The sequence below is a fragment of the Hylobates moloch genome, unplaced genomic scaffold (genome assembly GCF_009828535.3).
Source record: "Hylobates moloch isolate HMO894 unplaced genomic scaffold, HMol_V3 SCAFFOLD_11, whole genome shotgun sequence".
Classification (NCBI taxonomy): Eukaryota; Metazoa; Chordata; class Mammalia; order Primates; family Hylobatidae; genus Hylobates; species Hylobates moloch.
The window spans coordinates 29,633,013-29,653,774 of record NW_026652286.1 but is presented as its reverse complement, the minus strand read 5'-3'; the positions used below and the strand labels follow the sequence as shown (position 1 = coordinate 29,653,774).

At 43.1% G+C, this 20,762-nt stretch overlaps 1 protein-coding gene across 6 annotated transcripts in view; it reads right to left on the bottom strand.

Moving 5' to 3' along the window:
- The window catches only part of SERGEF (secretion regulating guanine nucleotide exchange factor), a 249,901-nt gene extending 236,750 nt beyond the window's left edge, over positions 1–13,151 (bottom strand). For 3 of the 6 annotated variants that reach the window (XR_009215669.1, XR_009215670.1, XM_058446760.1), the window contains exons 1-5: positions 12,974–13,151; positions 7,928–8,063; positions 6,581–6,736; positions 4,118–4,212; positions 187–247 (exon numbers count right to left, since the gene is read on the bottom strand). Coding sequence is in view for 4 of the 6 variants with exons in the window: in XM_058446760.1 (XP_058302743.1) it covers positions 187–247; positions 4,118–4,212; positions 6,581–6,736; positions 7,928–8,063; positions 12,974–13,033 (508 nt within the window). In the remaining 2 variants the exon portion in view is untranslated. The remainder of the gene's footprint in view (positions 1–186; positions 248–4,117; positions 4,213–6,580; positions 6,737–7,927; positions 8,064–12,973) is intronic. The other 3 variants (XM_032166484.2, XM_058446759.1, XM_058446761.1) reach the window with 2 other exon arrangements.
- Positions 13,152–20,762: the final 7,611 nt, after the last annotated feature.

Sequence of the window (20,762 nt, the reverse complement as noted above, 5' to 3'; positions counted from 1 at the left end):
TGGTGGCATGCACCTATAGTTCTAGCTACTCAGGAGGCTGAGGCAGTTAGACAGCTTGGGCTCAGGAGTTCAAGGCTACAGCAAGCTATGATCAAGCCACTGCACTCCAGCCTGGGCAACAGAGTGAGACCCCATCTCTAAAAATTATTAAAAATAAAAATAAAAAAAAAAAGATAAAATGATCACCTGTAGCAGCTAATGCATGTCTCAGTCCAGCAGCAATACAAACAACCTTCTCTTTATGGAGCTGTCAAAATAAAGAAAAGGATTTATATCTCAGAACCATCCATCTACAAAATTTTATGTAATTTATACCAAATACAATGCAGTACGGTCCTCATTATGGGTCTGACTGGTTTAAAGCAACCACTCCCCCCAATATTTCCACCCATAAATACCTCTATATTTATCCCTAAAATAAAAAATATATATCTTTTAAAATACCATATCACAATACCATATGACAACAATTCTCAGGGCTGGGAGGCACTTCTAAGGTCATCTAGTCCAAGAGTTAGTAAACGTTTTCTGTAAAGGGACAGTCAGTAAATGTTTTACAGGCCACAGTTTCTGTCACACTACTTAGCTCTGCCATTGTAACATAAAAGCAGCTCTAGACTTCCATAAATGAATGAGCATGACTGTGTGCCAGTAAGACTTTATTTACCAAGGGCTCAAAGTTTCCCAACATGATCTAGTCCAATCCCCACCAAGTGGTCACCCAACTCCTGCCAAACACCTACCCCTAGTGACATAGGGATCGCCATTTCCCCAGGTGCCTGTTCCACCTTTGCACAGTTCCATTTATCTCTTTAGGTGGAACCAAACCTATCTGCCTGCAGCTTCTGACAATGCTTTCCAAATATTTGAAGACAGTTGTCATGTCCTCTCTAAGACATCTTGTAGTGGTTTTAAAAATAGGTCCTCAAATTCTTTGCTACTCCTCCCTTCAAGATGTGGAGCTTAATACCCCTCCCCTTGTGTGGGCTGGACTTAGTGACATGCTTTTAATAAAGAGAATAAAGCAGCAATGAGTGACTCAGAGTCTAGGCGAAAAAAGGCACTAAGGCTTCCTGCTTAGCATCTCTCCCTCTCTCTCTCTCATCACTCCTGGGGGAAACCAGATGCTATGTCTGAAAAGTCCAATAGAAAGGTCCACATGGCAAGGAACATGAAACCATTAGGGCTTTACCACATTTGTTTATTTACAGGTCCACGGAGATTGCAAGCAGACCCAGCTAACATCTCTACTGCAACCTCGTGAGAGACCAGCTAAGCTGTTCCTAAATTCCTGACTCTCCGAAACTGTGACATAATAAATGTTTGCTGTTTTAAGCTGCTAAGGTTTGCAGTAATTTGTTACACAGCAATAGATAACTAATGAAGATCTTTTCTTCAAAGCAAATATCCCCCATTCATCAGCCATCACTGGGTTTCAAATTCCCTTCCCCTCCTGGTCTTCACTTCTCTAAATATGCTCTAGTTGTTCAATCTTTCTCTTTTAAAGGAACTCTATAGCATAATCATAACCCCATTAAGGCTTATCACATTTGTTTATTTACAGGTCCACAGTGTCTTTCTAAACTTTAGGACCCTCAAGGGCAGGACCTCAGTCTTATATACCTTTATGCCCAGGGCCTAAGCACCAAATCCACAACAAAACACAACATCCCAGATGCAGGCTGAACAGCAGAAAGGGCTAAGCTCTGGCCTTCCTTCTTCTGGAAACTATACTTCTGTCAATGGAGTCCACAATCACATCAGCTTACGAGAAGATCAAATCTTAGTGTTAATACAATTTGAACATACTGTCCTTTATATTTTCCTTTTGTTTTTCCCCAAAAAACTAACTGAAGGGCTTTACATGTGACTTCAGTCTCTTTAACACCACTCACCTCCACCTCTTACTCTCCATCCTAACTGTTGCTGCTTTAGTTTGAGCCACAATCATTTCATTTGGATTGTTAGCAAGAGTTTCCTAAGTAATCTTCCTTCAATCCATCTTCCTATCTGACCTCCCTACCGTGCTGTTCTTACCATGTGTCACATACAACCACCCTGATTGCCCCATTCCCACCCACTCTACCCTGGAACTCCCACCTCTTCCTTATATTCCAACCATACTAAACTACTTACGATATCCCAAACTCTCCTGTTTTATTCTGTTGCACCTTTGCTTACATGGTTCCTTCTGCCTAGAATGTTCTTCTTTTGCACCCACTCTGAGCATACTCCTATCCCAAGACAGGTAAACCTCTATTTAACTTTTGAGACTTAGCTTAAACCTCTTCTCACCCCGCCTTCCCCTAGATGCTCAAAACTCCCTCCTTTGGGGATATACATGCATCTGTCATAGTTCTGACATGGTATTACATTTAAGTATTTATGTGCCTATCATGTCCTACCAAACTATAAAGCTCTCAACTGCTAGGACAGGTCTTATTCAACTTTGCTCCCACTGCCTAAACATAGTACCTACACAAAACGGTTGTCATTAAACAAATGAATGAATTTCTATTAAATTTCTCTTTGGCACATTGCTCCTATTGTTGCATAGAATATCACCTGTCAAAATGTTTTTACCTTCTGATTCTGTCATCCAACATATTTTAACCATTGTTCCTCTATTCCTTAATTATATAAAGTATAATTAAGCTAAATTAATTGTAACTTACATGTAGGTGCTTACAAGGCCATCTATTTGCAATTGGGAGCTATAATACTTCCTTCAGGGACTACAGAGCCTAGACATTGTGCATACCACGGGAACCATGACCCCAAATAACAGTCCACAGACTAATAACTGAGTTCAGCAAGCTGGCAGGGGCAGACCCAAGCTTTCTCTAGGGAAAAAACATCTCCCACTATTAATCAGAGTTTAGGGAAATTAGACCGGAGTGGGCAGCTTAGGTGGTAAAACTCATTTTTGATTCAAGCATATTTCTTTAAAAATTCTATATTCCTATTATGATCACTTACAATATAAACTTCACAAAAAGGAGTAATTTTAAGTATGATGCACTGAAGTAAAGAGCTGTGAACTAGAGCCAAGAGTCCTGTTTAACACTTGTTTTGTCCAATATGGTAGCCACTACCTACACATAGCGCTTGAAAACTTGAAATGTGATTACACTAAACTGAGACATATTGTAAGTAAAAAATGCACACCAGAGTTCAAAGACCTAGTACAAAATCAGTATAAAATATCTTGTTAATAATTTTTATACTGAATTAGCTGGGAATGGTGCCAGGCACCTGTAATCCCAGCTACTCGGGAGGCCGAGGCAGGGAACTGCTTGAACCCAGGAGGCGGAGGTTGCAGTGAGCCAGGATCGCGCCACTGCACTCCAGCCTGGGCGACAGAGCGAGACTCCGCCTCAAAAATAAAAACAAAAACAAAAAATAACCTTATACTGATAACATGCTGAAATAACAGGCAAATCTACAGAGACAAAAAGTAGATTAGTACTCACCAGGGGCTGAGGGGAAGGGAGAATAGGAATTGACTGCTATTAAGTACATAGTTTCTTTTGGTGGTAATGAAAATGTTCTAAAATAAGATAATGATATTGGTTGCTCATCTCTGTGGATATACATTTTAAAGGGGTTAATTTTATGGTATGTGAATTATAGCTCAATAATGCTGTTATTTTAAAAATTAATTTCACCTGTTTCTTTTTTAAATGGGGCTACTAGAAAATTTTAAATTACATATGGCTCATATTATATTTCTACTGGCTAGCACTGGCCTATACCATTTGCCCAGCTTAGTGTCTTTCGACAAATAACTTCTATCTGGACCTATTTCTAACATAATTTCCATTATTACTAACTTTAGAACTGTAAAATGCCATCAATATCCTTATAAGATGTATTACTTTTATTGTTTTATTTCACAAAACTTCATATGAAGTGTATGAAAACTAACAGAGGTTTTCATTCACAGCGTCTACCTCCCAACTTAATTTTTCCCAGAAGCACCTATTTTTCAACTCAAATTCTCCTACTCCATGGGTTTTCAGGGATCGTGACAGCCTTTTATTCTGGGGAGAGATAGGCTAATACCTTGGAAACACTTTAACAGGTCATGGGCAAGCTAAATATTAACTGTCCTCACCTCAATGGCCTGGGGAACCACACATCTTTGAGGTCCATGAGGAACTCCTAACTGGCCAAAGTAGTTGGATCCACATGACAGAACTTGACCATTTTCTGCAAAATACAAATACTTAAATTGCAAATCTATGAAGTAAGATGTCTGTGACCAATGGGTAAATGCTGCAGGGTGAGAGATGCAAAGGGGATGAGGGGAAGTGCTTCAGTGCATTCAGACCATATTCGCTGCTTTTATTCCTCTGGGAATGAAAACACTGGGCACCAGGTTAAGCGCTCTACACAGATTGTCTATTCTATTCTCTCATTAATAACAGATTATCTGTGTAGAACACTTAACTCAGTGTCTAGTATTGGGATGGGAGGATAGTAATTTCTCACTTTTCATGTTTCCATGTGACAAAATTTCCATTAGTAAAACACTCCAGCTTTTCTCCCTGCCCTTCCCCATCCTCACTGCTTTGTAGGGGACAGCAGTCATGTAACCAACTGGTGAGTTTAGGAGACGGGACAGGACATGTGTGGCTTGGCGCCTCCCTCTCAGTCATTCTAGGCTGACACATAGGAAGCATTTCCCTGTGGGGAAAGCCTAGCGATTTGGGGGTAAGTTTGGACCAGAAGAATATTAGGACCACTGGTCTCACAATTAATCCTGTTCTCCAATTTAGCCTTTACCAGTGAAAAGCCAATAGTTTTTAATCTCCAGTACTGACTTCTCTGTGCTTTTCTCACAACTGCCTCCAAATGTGAGCAGGAAAGAGCATTATCTACTGACTCCTCACAATCCAAAACATAGGCTCACAATAAACCCTTTATAAATCATAGTTATTATTTAGATTCTGATAATTACCATCAAATTCAACACATATTACAGAACCCCTCCACAGAGAAGGATGGTGACACTTGAGCAGGGTTTTAAAGCTGGGATTCGAGTCTATCAAATAGACAAGAGGGGCTGGTCCAGACAGACAGAAGAGCATATACTGCTTGGTATGACTAGAAAGAAAAGTATGAGGAGTGTGGAGAATAAGAGACAAGGCACAAAGATAGCTAGGGAACAGTTACAGAAGGCCAACGCTACAAAGCTAGGAATCTGAGCTATGTCTGGGAGAATCCACAAGGGTTTATGACAGGAGAGTGACAGAAGATGCCTTTACCAGAGGACCGTGGCAAAGAGGGAGCCTGGTCAGAAACCACAGATGGTCCTTTAAATCCAGAATGGCCAGCTAGACAGAGCAAAGCTGAACAGAGAGGTCAAAACTGCTTCAAGGGGCCGGGCGCGGTGGCTCACGCTTGTAATCCCAGCACTTTGGGAGGCGGAGGCGGGCGGATCACGAGGTCAGGAGATCGAGACCACGGTGAAACCCCGTCTCTACTAAAAAAATACAAAAAAATTAGCCGGGCGTGGTGGCGGGCGCCTGTAGTCCCAGCTACTCGGAGAGGCTGAGACAGGAGAATGGCGTGAACCTGGGAGGCGGAGCTTGCAGTGAGCCGAGATCGCGCCACTGCACTCCAGCCTGGGTGACAAAGCGAGACTTCGTCTCAAAAAAAAAAAAAAAAACTGCTTCAAGGGAACAGACGTCAGCTGACAAAGTAACTACTGCTGGCTGTTCCCAAGTGCATTATTCTAATAACCCTCTGGCCATATCCTATCCTGCTACCTGGCTTCACAAAGACCAAACAGATCTGCTCAACACCATTTATTAAAAAGAAATAAAAATAAAAAATCCCACAGTGGGAAAAAGGCTGCCATCACTGATTTGGCAACCACTATTGTCTCATATTCTCCTACCACATTCCCCGTAAGTAACCCTTTGCTGCCACTGCTGGCTACTGGCCAGCTACCCAAGGCACGCGGCTATCATGAACTTTTGGGACAGGAAGTGGCCACAACTAGTGATCTAGTCTATTCCCCGCTCTCTGACTAAAGTTTTCCACCCCAATCCCAGTCTCCTTTACTGTTAAACTCTCCTTAGAAAAGGTAGTCCATAACTTTCCTTGACAACCAGAGGGAAAATTTGTGTGTGCTTTTTATTTATTTTTATTTATTTTGAGATGGATTATTGCTCTGTCGCTCAGGCTGGGGTGCAGTGGCGCAATCTCAGCTCACTGCAACCTCCACCTCCCAGGTTCAAGTGATTCGCCTGCCTCAGCCTCCCAAATAGCTGGGACTACAGAGTAGCTGGGACTATAGGCATGGGGTACCACACCTGGCTAATTTCTGTATTTTTAGTAGAGACGGGGTTTTACCATGTTGGCCAGGGTGGTCTCAAACTCCTGACCTCAAGTGATACACCCGCCTTGGCCTCCCAAAGTGCTGGGATTACAATTGCGAGCCACTGCACCCGGCCTTGTGTGTGCTTTTTAAACAACAAAGAGGCTTTCATTTAATCTGCAGTCACCACCATCATACTGTTCTCACCCAAATCCTTTGTGGTGATAAAAATTTACCTAGGAGTGAACTCACTTGTGAGTATAATGGTAAAATCCCAGCCACAGGCCACCTGTTGGATGGGACAGCCAAAGAGGGATTTGCAGGGGGTAAAATATGGGATATCCTCTGTGTGACCAAGCCCCAGTTGCCCATCTTTGTTCAGGCCACAAACAAAGAGGTCTCCTCCATCTGCAAAATATAAAAAAATCAGTGACAGTGTGCACAGGTAAAAACACAACTGCAAAATGGACAAAAAGATTTCACTAATTATTTGGAGTCTCAGACCAATAACTTTTTTCCCATCGAAGTTAATAAGCTGTGTATGTTCATGTGTTCTGGAGCAAACAACACAAGGCCAAGCGCCTCAAACTAATATCTACGTAGAAACTTCAAGTCTTGCAGCAGTGGTCAATCAATCACCAAACTGAGCATCTACTGGAACAAAAAGCCAACATTTATTCAACACTGAGAACGTGCCAGGTACTGTTTTAAGAGCTTTTTGTGCAGGGCAGACTTATCCTTTAGGCACAGTGTCTAGGGCCCACAATGCTTTCAGAGGCCCACAGAGTGGCTTAATTTTTCGTTATTTTGAAATGAGAAAAAGATAATATAGTAACAATACATATGTAACACTAAATCCAGAGTGGATTATATTAATATCCACCTTTATACCAACACAGTTGTAAAATATAATTTTATTTCTTTACAAAGGAAGGGGTCCATAAAGGGAAAAGCACCAAGGACCCCTGACAGTCGGAATGGAGCCCTGCTAACTCACTGGTTCTCTTCACCCACCATTATTATCCTCAAGTAATCGATTCAGAAACTGTAGCTATTTGCCCAAGGTCACATAGATAATAAGTCACAGAACCAGGATCTGAACCCAGAGATTTGATTTCAGAGCTCATGTTCTCAACCAGATGCAATATGACCCCCTTTACAACATTGTAGCACTTGTACTACTTGTTAAGTGCTATCCTAGATACAGTAAGGGAAGATTAAGGGAAATAACAAAGTTTTTGCTCTCAAGGAATATCCAATCTAATTACAAAGACTTCTAACTCCTATGGTGTAAAATATACATTGTAACTCTGCCACTAATTTGCCTTGTGATGTTAAGCCATCAGTGTTCCTTTCTGAGTTTCATTTGTATAATGGAGGGGGTCGGGGAAAGGGGTGGCCTAGAAGATCTCTGAAGTCCTTCTAGCCCTGAAAATCTAGGATCTTCTGATGGTAATGCAGCTCTTTCACAAAAATGTTTCACAAAAATACATTATTTTCCTCTGCAAAATACAAAAGGATGAAAGATGGCAATATCATATCCACGGGAAAACATCTAAATAAGAAAATGAGTGACTATCTACTTTTGAAGGAAATTACCTGTGACAACTGCAGAGTGGCCCCCTCCTCCTGTGATCCTCCTGACACTCCTGGGTTTACAGAAGTCATTCAGTTGCTGGGGCAACAGCACATCTTCCTTATGGCCGAGGCCAAGTTGCCCATAGCTATTTGCACCCTAGGGATGAATAAGCCAAGGATGAAAAAGTGTGGGAACCACAACTGTCGATGTCTATTTACCTGTCTCTGTCTTTCTCACCCTGACGTAGCTCTCAGAGCCTATAACAGATGAGATTTCTTAGGCTCATTCTTTTTTTAAAAAAAAATTTTTAGCTCCTTCATGGCAAATACTCACAGCACTGTTTATTCAAATATATAATAACAAAGCACCAGAAAACAACACGTAACCCTGTCTCCCCACTCCTGATCTGTAATCCCATTAGTAAGGACTCATGACCATAACACCGGAGGAAATTCATGTACAGGAAAGTTCCTAGGTAGGCACCCTGGCAGGCTTAATTTACTGGGGCAAGGGACAAATGCCCTGCTTGGCCTCCTGCAGCAGCTGAAGAAACCACACTTTTTTCTACCTCAGGCCCCAGAAGGTAAAGTGGCAATGCTAGCCATGGCTGGAGGGGACATGAGTCCTATGAGGTCCTTGGCCTAGCCCAACCCTCCGGAGGTAATGGGGTAAAGCGGCCTTTCCTCTTAGGGTGGCCATGAAAAGAGAGGCCATATCCTAAATCAAGGTTCTTCTGACTGAGAATAAGACAGCCTCTTGAGGAGGAGGGGCTTCTCTTCTCTAGAGAGAGTTCCTGGCTGCGAGTCCTTGGCAGGAGTATCTCGTATCTCTCCTTATCCCCTCCTCCTGCACCCATGCCACCTCACTGCTTTCCCTAGCTGAACTTCAGCCCCCAAATGAGAACACTACCCAGCACGTTTCAAATAAATTATAAATATGGACACAGAATCAAAACAAAGTTCCAGTAGAAGCTGCTCACAGACCCCTACAGGGGCCAGCCTGAAGAAAAATGAAGGTCATTCCTTTGTTATCTGCGTCTCTGGAGCTGTGGGCAAAACTGTCTCCCCTTGTCCTTGAGTAATCATGGGGACAGCTCAGGACAGAGAGAGTTTCAGACTTAGAAACACCCTTACCCCAACTCCTTTCTTCCCTCCTCAAATCCCTTCCCCAAAATCTGAAAAGAAAAATAATAATAATTCGCTCACCGAAAGACTCTGGAGCATTTGGGAATGTAAATCTTACCCTTCCTTTGTCAAGTGGTAAACTGACTAAAGAGGAAATGACCTGTTGGGCTCATTCTTAACGGCTGTTATATGCAACCCACATTTAGATGGAGGCCCCATCCTCAGAACACCATGATTTCCATACGAGAAGAGTCCTCAGCATCCACAACTCAGCCAGTGATATTCCTCATCTTTCCCTTCTTATGCTCCAGCCCCCATGTATTGCCTTTGGGAGACAGCACAGGGGTTCCTTCCGATAAAAGCTAACTATCTAGGGAAGCTAAGGAAAGAAAAAAATGGGAGAGAAATGGCATCAAAATGGGGGGGCAACATCCTGGAATTAGTTGTTTCTCCTCCCCAAACCCATGATGGGAAAACTGACAATGACTCTGGAATCAAAGTTGGCTAAGATTTTGTGCCTTAAAGAAAGGCACATCATCATTTCATTTGTACAGTGAAAGAGGCTGGCAATGATCTCTAAAGGCCTTTTGAAGTACAGTGCTATCTGACTCCAAGATTCACACGGTGAGATTCCAGTAAGGGGACAGATTTCCCCTCGACAGGCAATATGCCTATTATTATTATTATTTCCCCTTGACAGGCAATATGTCTATTATTATTATTATTATTATTTTTTATACAAAAAGGTCCATAATCCCTAATCTGAAATGCTTACAGTCAGATGTATTTCAGATTCAGAATATTACAGCTTTTAGAAAAGTAATACAGTATATATGTCATATATACTGATGCTAGGTCCAAGGACAGCAGCCCATAAGCAAAACAATAATATTTCTGCATTAAAAAGTACAAATATTCATAAGAAGTGGCCAAAGACTATAAATGGCCTTATGTCCAGTAAGTTTTGGGTTTTCAGAGCTTTTTGTATTCAGAACTGAAGATAAGGGATTGTGGACCTGCAGAGAGAATCTTTATAATTTATTCAAGTACCTACTCCTAGCTGGTTCTTCCTGGAGATGAGAAGTAAAATCTTTTAAATATGTTTGTTTTTGAAGACACCTGAATGAGGAAAAGTGATGTAAAATAATTACAACAAATATATACATACATACATACATACATACATACATACATACATACTCCTTCCCCCTGTAGTCTATTTCACAACCATCCTGGGCTGCAAGGACTCAAAGATGGAGGAGTAAGCCATAGCAGGGGCGTAAGTCCCAGAAGCCCACAGGGGCAGTATTAGCTACCAATTACTGAGTGCTTCTCTCCATACCGTGCATTCGCCTTTAATCCTCACAACAGCTAAGAAGGACATTATTACTCCCATTTCACAGAGGAAGAAACTAAGGCTCAGAGAGGTTAAGTAACTTTCCATAGTTACATCTGGGTAGGCAAAAAGTCTGATGCCCTGCACCTTTTCCTATACCTTACTGTGTCTCTAAGAAAAAATTTAAAAAGGACATACAGTGAACCAGCCCAGAGCTTACCTGGCAGGTGGTTAACTGTATGACCTTATCTAAAATAGCATCCCCATATCACTCATTTTCCGCTTTATTTTTCTTCATGCCACTTCTTGATGTTACATTATATATGTCTACTTGTTTACTGTACACCTCCCCTGCTAGAAACTAAACTCCAGGAGGGCAGGAACTCTGCTTTGCTCACTGCAGTTTCCCCTGCATCTGAAACTGTGCTGGCCCAAAGAAGATGAACATATATTTATATGGCGAATGAATGTAAGACCCTATGAAAGACTTGCTCAGCATGAAAGGGAATATAGAGTATATATGCACAGGATTTCTTGGTCAGCCCTGAGATCTCCGTGGCTGTCCCATTACGAGGGGTGCAAGGCTGCTGAACACCTGGGAGAAAAGTAACATGACATGTGGGCACTCTGAGGTTCAAATTATGGTACCAATTTTTGTAATGCTGCAAGAGGCCCTAAATCCAAGATAAAGCAAGACAAAGGGAAATTTAACACAACCTATAACAACTGTTGTTCGCCTTTCTTCCTTGCAAACACTCCAGACATATCACACGTGCACATGCACACACACACACACACACACACACACACACCTAACAAGGTAAATCCCCGTCCTGTGAACTGAACTTTATTCCCCCAAAATTCACGTGTTGAAGCCCTAACCTTTAGTACCTTACTGTATTTGGAAAGAGGGGCAAATACAGTAATTTAACCTTAATTGCCTTTAAAGGAGCAATTAAGGTTAAATGAGGTCATAAGGGTGGGGCCCTAATCCAATATGACTGGTGTCCTTAAAAGAAGAGACACCAGGGATGCTCACGCACACAGAAAGGGCCATGTGAGGACACAGTGAAAAAAAGCCATGTGAGGACACAGTGAGAAGGCGGCCATCTGCAAGCCAGAGAGAGGCCTCGGGAGAAACCAAACCTACTCACACCTTGATCTTGGCCTTCTAGCCTCTGGAACTGTGAGAAAATAAATTTCTGTTGTTTAAGCCTCTGTTGTGTGGTATTTTGTTATGGTAGCCCTAGCCGACCAACACACCCCCACAGTTTCAGATTATACAGCAGGAAAAACACACCATCAGTCCTCCAAACACAGCAGAAGGGTGTCAACAACCTATTAAACATATTTTACAACCTTTAATATTCGGCTTTGTCTGTACTGAAACAATATTTCTGCTTCCTCTGTCCACACAGATGCCAGTCTCCTGCCTGGAAAAAGCCAGAGACAGAACACATTCAATCCCCAACTCCACCCGCAGCTCCCGGGCCACCTCAAAGACGCCCAGCCAGCCAGACTACCGCAGGCCACGCCATGCTCTCCCTCCTGCCAAATTGCAGCCCCACATTCAACAAGTGCCGCCTTGTACTGATCATTACTTCTTTAAAAATTGGACAATTAATACTGATTTTAACAGCAATACAGGTTATAATGTTGCTCTCCCCCAACACAAGAGCTGGAAGTCCTTCACTCGTGTATTTCACTCATGTGTATTTCCCCAACACCAGCACATGGGTAGGCACACAGATGCTCGTTCATTCATTCATCAACAAGTATTTACTGGGGACCTACAATGTGCCAGACACCAAGAGAGGCACCGTGAACAAGACAGGCACAGCACCCACTCTTACCACACTTACTTTCTAGCCAGAGAGATTGACGTTAATAATAAATTATACACATCATTACAATTGTGATACGTGCTATGAAGAAGCACAAGACGCAGGGACTCCTTGTTCCCGTGCATGCTGGTCGGTCACCTGCCACGCTCCTGTGCATGAACCCTCCTCTCTCCCAGACACACATCAAGATGACCCTGTCTCTCCCAATGCTCCCGTCAAACCAACAGCAGCCCAACTCCCCCAGAACATGCAAGAACCGGTCACAGCAGACTGTCAGCAAATAGGCAGGGTCTGTGCCTTGTGCGCGGCCAAACACCGCAGGCCTCACATCCAAAGGATGCTTTCGCCAGGCTGGGACAGGGCCTCCCTCCTCCAGGCATCAGGAGGGTGGGGGGCACAGGTGGCCCCACGGGGCTCTGGGACCGGGCGATCCTCTCTACCGAGCCCTCCGCGCTGTCTTCCAGGCGCTATTCGGGCGGGAGGGCTCTCGCGGAACCAGACGCTCTGCCCCGAGGCAGGTTCTTCCCGCGGCGCCACAGCCCCTCCCGCCCTGATCCCGCCAGCCCGCAGGCCCCTAAGTCGACCGCGAAGACCCTTCCTTCCCCGCCCACACCTCCTCCGCTCCCAGCCCAGGATCCTTCAACCCAGAGCCCGGCTCGGACCTCGGCCGCCCAGCCCCTGAACTGCCCACGCCGCGGCCAGCAGCTCCCAAGTCTCGGCGCCCCTCAGGGCCGGCACTGGCCCGGGGGCGGAGTCACGTACCCAGGCGAAGAGCGCGGCCGCCGCGGGGGCGGCCTCCAAGGCGCTGGGCTCGCGCTCCATGCGAGGACGCTCCGCCGGCGCTTCCGGGAGGGACCGCACGGGGGCGGGGCCTGCTGGGGACGGGTGGGCGCCGGAGCCCCGGGTGCCGGGGCTGAACCTTGGACGCGTGACGGGTAGGGCGCGGGGCGGGGTCTGTGGTGGGAAAGGGCCCGCGGGCCGGGAGAGAGGGTGCGGCCGCGCCCTCGGGCCACTGGGGATCAGTGGTGGGCGGGGCCGGACGACAGCCCCGGAGCCGCCTCCCAGTCAGCCCGCCCCGGCGGCGCTCGCAGCGTCTCCGCCCGCAGCGTCTCCGCCCGCAGCCTCCTGTCTCGCTGGGCCTCTCAACTTCTCGCTCTTCCCCCCTCGTACTCTTTATTTTTAGTCATAATTTCATGTTTCATGCAGGTGCACTGCGCGCCACAGTTCACAAAGCTCCTTCGCGTTTTTGTCTCCTTGGAGGCCCACGACAGCCCAGAGGGGCTGACAGGGCAGGGATGGCATCACCATTTGCGGGAACAGGAAATGGAGCCTGAGAGGTAGGCGTCTCAGGCGCAATTATCTTGAGCCCGCTTTGGTGTGCGTTCGCAAACATCTGAGGGGGCGCCTTGGGAGGCGAGTGGAGTGGCACGTCGCCGGTGTCGCCCTCTGCACCTGGCACGGAGCGGGAACCTGCCCCTCGCGGCTCTGAATGGGGGAGGCTGGTTAGCGTCGACTCCTGCCGGGGCAGCCTCGGCGCTCCGGGCACGGCCCTGAGCTCATTCTGTTAATAATACTGGAAAATCGTCATCCAACGAACATTTCCATATAAAATGGCTTTTCTCAGACAGCGTCGTGTTGCTGATGGGAGTTAATTAAGTTCAATTTATCTGAAGGAAAATATGGCACTGTGTATCGGGAATACAGAACACATGGGGCCACATTAAAGATGATCATCCACATTCACATTCAGTAGCACTTGGCCCCTCTGCTGACACGGGCCTCCAGCACTCACTGCCCTTCACGCCTGGGCTTCTGGGAAGTGTCTCCAATGAGCTCTTACACTGTCCTTCCCTGTTCTTTCACTCCATCCACTTCTAGGAGTTTCTGCCTGTAAGACCACTTGAGAGCAGCCCCTCACCTTTATCTCTCCAACCTGTGGCATCTGGAGAACGTCGATGACCATACCAAGAAAAAAGCAAACTTTGGAGAGATAAAACAGCTCTTCATTCTCTAGGGATCTGAATGTGCAGGAGCTATATACCATGTTTGCTGACTGTCTTATGAGTGGGCTTTTTTGTGCTGACCATTTCTTTGAAGCATGTGTAACAGGATGTAAAAATGGGACCCTTCTCCGCTCAGTTTTGGCTGAGCAACAAGTGCCAGTTACTCCTATATCATAAAGTAAGGTTCAAGACCACCAAAGCAGGACTTGCAAAGCAGCTGTCTAGAAACCAGTGTATGACTTTCAGTCTACGAAAAAGGTTGAGAGGCCAGAGAGAATTCTAGTAGGATATGTCGCCTCAATTATCAATGTGGTGTGAGTCTCACCCATCTCAGGTCTAAGGAAAGTTACTTTAGCTGGGTCCCTGAGAGAGCTTGTATGCATCCCTCTAGATTAGGACTCAGACAGGCTTCTGTCCAATCCGTTCTGAGAAATACAAGGGCTTGTGGCTGGATATCTGCTCTAATAGCTGAGCAAAGACAAACTGACGCTTTGGGGAGGTCTTTCACACCTAGAGTTTTTCAAAATAAAAACTGTCCATTTCCCATACCTGAGCAAACTGGCTGGGAGATGGTCTTAGACCTTGTCCAAGAGAATTTCTGGAAGGGTGAAGTGACGCCCACAGGAGAGTCGGTCACTAGATTCCTTGAGGGTGAGGGAAATGAATTTAACAGCCCAGAGAGATACATTTACCCACATCAAGAAATCCCAAGAAATAAGAAGGTGGGAAGGTCTTCCAAAACGCCCGTAAGAAAATGTCAGCATGTAATACTTACCAAGTACAGAAAGCACTGATAACTCACAACAGTATCAGACCAAAAAGAACTTTTCTCCTCCTTACCTCTCCTCCCCTCTACATCTCCCCAACCCTGGAGGAGTCCCAGGAATCCACTGAGTAACAAGGGACAAGGAAATGAAGAAACTAAGCACACCCACTCCTTTCTCAGTTCTAGAGGAGGGAAAAAGCTTCAACCTTAAAGTTTGTTTTATCAAAGTTTTTCCACAGGACTAGCCTTTTCAAATATTGAAATAAGAGAGAGAGAGAGAGTGTGTGTGTTTGTGTGTGTGTGAGAGAGAGAGAGAGAGAGAGAAATGGAAATTAGGAGCTAAGGACTTTTTATTACCTGTGAGCAAGCAGAAAGTCAGGCAGCAACCTGAGATTTCATCCAGAGGGGCAAGGAAGGACTACCTACAGAGCCAGTTTTAATAGAGAGAAGGTCTGGGAGAATATAGTTGTTTTCTGACTCCACCCCTTGAATGCACAAGCATCAATATTTTAACTAACCTACAGTTATATTATTATGTCATATCCCTTAATATAATTTATTGGAAGTGTTGAGATGTTGCAACTATTTCAACTATGTACTCGCCACTGCCTAGTTCCCATGAGCAGCCTGGCTGAATTGCAGTTCTTGAATGGGACTGGATTTAAACCATTTAATGGCTTCACTTTCAGATGGCTTGTCTCCCCAAAAGAGGAAAGTATAAAGTATTTGGGAACATACAGATTGCATCTCTGTACCATAAAGGTTAGGAAATTTTTTCCCATTGTATTATTTTATTTGATCATCCCAATAATACTAGTACGATAAGTGCTGTTAGGATTATTATTTTGTTTTATCTTATTTTGTTTTTTTGAGGCAGGGTCTCCCTCTGTGGCCCAGGCTGGAGTGCAGGTGGCATGATAATGGCTCATGGCAGCCTCTACCTCCTGGGCTCAAGTGATCCTCCTGCCTCAGCCTCCCAAGTAGCTAGGGCTACCGGTGTGAGCCACCTTGCCTGCCAGGATCATTGTTTTATAGATGAGAAAACTGAGGCTCAAAGTAGTTATTTACTTCAAGGTCAGTTTTCTACTTTTGATAAAGGAAGATTAGCTAGCTGCATACCTATTCTCTCATAAAAAAAAACTAGAAAATTTGACAGAAAATATTTTTAAAATCTATTTCAAGTCATTGGAGAGCTATCAAAGCAGGAAGAACTTGAAGGGCCAAGATCTGGAAGCTGAGAGATTAAGTTGGCACTACTTTTCTCCTTGAAGCACTTGCTAATTACTAAGCAATGTCTTGGAGGCTAAGAAACTGGGCTGAAATCAACAACTAAGAAGCTGAGCAATACCTTTAGCAATCTCATAGGGTAGGGATGGGAGGAGGGAATGGTGGACATGAAGGAGGGGACAAAAGTAGTAGTCCAGAGCCCCCAAGGAGAAGACCTGGTACACACTCATAGTTTCCTCTTGAGATCCCTAAAGGGCTACACCCTAAAAGTCAAGGTGAACTGGAAATAGACCAGCCCTCACAAAGACTGAAGCTCAACTTCTCTTTGGCTCAATCCCTAACTGGACTAAGACTTTACCATGCCATTATATACTGCCTACTAGAAGCTAAAATTAATACCCTCTTGTGGAAGATAAAATCATCCAGAAGCTAAGGAGGAATATCTGTTAAGAGAGTGATTGTATTAGTAATTCTTTACATGTGGAAAATAAGGAGTTTTTTTTTTTTTACAAAGTCCTCTTGAGGCATAACTTCTCCAATAATCTAGTGTAGTAGACTTAGTTCATTTTACAGATAAGGAGTGTAAACCAAAAATAAAATTCTAAGCCCCCCCACCAACCATCTGAATGGACTTTCTTCTAGGCCAGGGCACTCTAAAATGTAACCTGAAAGACTGAGTCAGGCCATGACTGGAAGTGGGGGTCACACACATGCCTCCTTATACCTCTCCAGCATTAACATCAACACAGACCTTAAGTCTGATAAGAAAAATTGACAGTCTATTCTCTTGGAAGCCTGCCATCTGGAGGCTTCATCTGCATGATAAAACTCTGGTCTCCGCAAACTCATACAGCAACCCAGACATTCCTTTCTATGAAATGCCAATTAGAAAAATTTTAAAACTACCTATAATCTGGAAGCCTCCCACCCAACACTTTGAATTATCCCAGCTTTCTGGACTGAGCCCATGTATCTTATAAATGTATTTGACTGAAGTCTCATGTCTCCCTAAACTGTATAAAACCAAGCTGCACCCTGACCACCATGGGCACATGTTCTCAGGGTCTCCTAAGGGCTGTGTCATGGGCCATGGTCACTCATATTTGGCTCTTCAAATTACTGTGTTTGACTCTTTTCGTCGACAGGAACATAACACTGAGACTTTACCAAGAACTCTGAAAAGCGATTACCAGGTTCCAGATGTGTTTGGCTTCTATCTCATATTCATAGGCTTTTTAAGAAGTATAAAGATATAATGGATTTCCTAAACTAATAAAATTGCTAATATAAGTTTAAATCGATTTTTAATGTATGTTTGAAAAAAAGTAAATATTGGTTGAGAACATAAATTTTGTGTTCATTTATTATCCCACTGAATAACAAACTTGTAAATCATAAATGTATATTACATAGTAAAACAAAGATTAGACCAAAATAGACCATAGTACCTTAAACACTTCCTATGAATTAACATATGGACTCTATCATATGTTCCTTTAGAGAATTCAGGATTTTTTTTCTTTTTTGAATTTGGAAGCCAACTTAAAAGCTAACAATAATTATGTACATTTTGGTGTGTCATTACTACTTGTATAACTCCAAATGACAAAATATGTAGGTAAAGAAATGTAGGCATTCTGAAGACCAGCTTTTGAGCATCCTTAAAAAGTCATGAGGATATTAACTATGTCTTTGAATAATGAGTCACTGATTAAGAATTATTAACCGGCTGGGTATGGTGGCTTATGCTTGTAATCCCAGCACTTTGGGAGGCCGAAGCAGGTGGATCACCTGAGGTCAGAAGTTCGAGACCAGCCTGGCCAACATGGCGAAACCCCATCTCTACTAAAAAAACAAAAATTAGCCGGGCATGATGAAGCACGCCTGCAGTCCCAGGTTGCAGAGAGCTGAAATCACGCAACTGCACTCCAGCCTGGGCAACAGAGTGAGACTCTGTCTCAAAAAAAAAAAAAAAATTATAAACGAAGCTTTTAGTTCAATTCTGTTCTCACATTTGGGTAACTATTTACATATTCCTAGGTGCTTTGAAGACATATATTTAAAATGCATGAAAATTCTAAGACTCTCAGGACTCCTGATTTACCAAATATTACAAATACCCAGAAGTGAGAAGAACTGAAATCCATCATTTAAAATTTCCAATGTTTGGCCGGGTGCAGTGGCTCATGCCTGTAATCCCAGCACTTTGGGAGGCTGAGGCGGGCAGATCACGAGGTCAGGAGATCGAGACCATCCTGGCTAACACGGTGAAACCTTGTCTCTACTAAAAATACAAAAAATTAGCCACATGTGGTGGCAGGCGCCTGTAGTCCCAGCTACTCAGGAGATGGAGGCAGGAGAATGCCGTGAACTTGGGAGGCGGGGCTTGCAGTGAGCCAAGATGGCACCACTGCACTCCAGCCTGGGCGACAGAGCAAGACTCCGTCTCAAAAAAAAAAAAAAAAAAACAAAAAACAAAAATTTCCATTGTTCTGAAGTTGTGGATTATAAGGCTGTGCCTTTAACATTTATTCTCATGTGCTTTAGGCATAGAGTGATTTTAAACATCATCATTTTAAAATTCAATAAGTATGATTCTTCACCATTATCAAAGTTGTGTGAAAATAACCATATATAGTATGCATAATTTGTGTTATTTGCTATCTATTTTTTAATTTCTTTTTTTCTACATGTTCTAAGATTTGTTATCTATTATGATTTGCTTACAGTAGATTTCCTTGCAACCAAACTATAAATCAGATAATCAATATTTCAAATGATTCCAGATTAGCTAGCATCTATTTACCATCAAATGTATACTTAAGAGTTGATTAGCTATTAAAATGTACAATGTAAAAATTTAAAACAGCATGAATTATTTTTCAAAATTCTATTTCCTTATATAATATGACATGAAATACAAAGTTTTTAATAATTTATTTTGAGGACTAAGAAGTATTAAAAGATCTATTAGTCTGTTGAAATAAAACATGTTAAATGGTATATAATTTATTTATGTGAAAAAAAGCCTATTTTTAAGTAGCTGACTAAACCTGAAAATGATTGAAAATATGATGTTTAATATACCATTAATGGAAATTAAATTACTGGGAGAGGAAGCTGATGGACTGTGATAGTCAAGTGATTCTGAGTTCCTTTATAGACCTGTTCAATTTGAGATGCTTGGCAGGGCTGTCATATTGAACAACCCCTATTCATTCCATGTGGATGGTGCCAGATGAAGTTGTACAGCACTGGCCTAAATTATGAGACATCTGCATAGACATCCAGGAGTTCGTCGGAATTAAGGGGCAAAAAAATTCAAGAAAGATGTCAGGGTTATAACTGCAAATAGAGGAGTCATTCAAAATAAGAACTGAAGTCATGTATCTGGGTGACATTCCCCATGAAGAGATGGCAAAAAGAGTAGAAGTGCAAAGACAGAAACTTGAAGAACATCTTCATTTAGTGACTAGAGGGAGGAAAGGGGCAAATTAAAGAGACATAAGTTTGTATTTTGGAGTTCAGCTTCACCCATTTATAACAGGACTGCTTACTCCCTGTGCTACACAGCTGACTCTGCATAAAAACCATTCCTTGCAATCCTTACGTTACTTACAGTCTCAGTCCTAAACCGCTCTTCTTGACCTTTCTGACATTCTATTTCCTCCCCTTTTCTGCAGCCTCTACTCTCATTGCATACCTTTCTGTTTATGGCCTCACCTTATACCTTAGAAATAAAGTACTCAGCGCTGTTTTTTCTATCTTTTACTTTGTGCTTCTGTTATCTATCTCAGTTTGAACTCTCCCTTTGATAACAATGCTTCCTGTTAATCTGGGGACAATCCCATTATAATACCTAGGACCACATGTCTGAGTACAGCCCCATGCAAGTCGCATCTCTACTAAGTTTCCCTTGGATCCATGAGTAGGATAGATAGTCTAGAATAAAACCAGTATCATGTGATGTCATTGAAAGAAAACAAAGTTTCAAGGAAGACAGTCACTTAGGAAGGGGCTCCCTAATGCCTAAAAAATAAAGTCTCGAATTCTTAGCCTAGTCTTAATGATTATGCCCCATTCAACCTTTCCAGGCTTAGCTACTCCCATTTCCCTACAAGATACTACACTTGAAACTAGACTACTTGCTCTTTACTAGGTATTCTCCATGTGCAAAGGCCTCTATACTTTTGCTCATGCTAGCAACAAAGATAGCTGGGTCTCCTGTTAAATTTTAGTGTGAATGTGATTGAGCTTGGCACAAATTCAGCAATAAGTAACAGATACTTTAGAAATAAGGGGATCTCAGGTAACAATATGAGTCAGCGCCATAATACTCCTCAGGGTATTCTAAGCGATCATAAAGGGTCATTTTACTCAAGGAGGATTGGGGAAAATAGAGTTAGGCTGAGATTAGATCTTCCTATTGGGTCAAACAACTTCTCTATTAAAAATGGGTGGTCAGTGGCTTGTATGATATATAAATTGTCTCATTAAAGCTGCTACCAAAAAAAAGAAATAAAACTAAACAAAAAAATAAGTGGTAAATAGAATA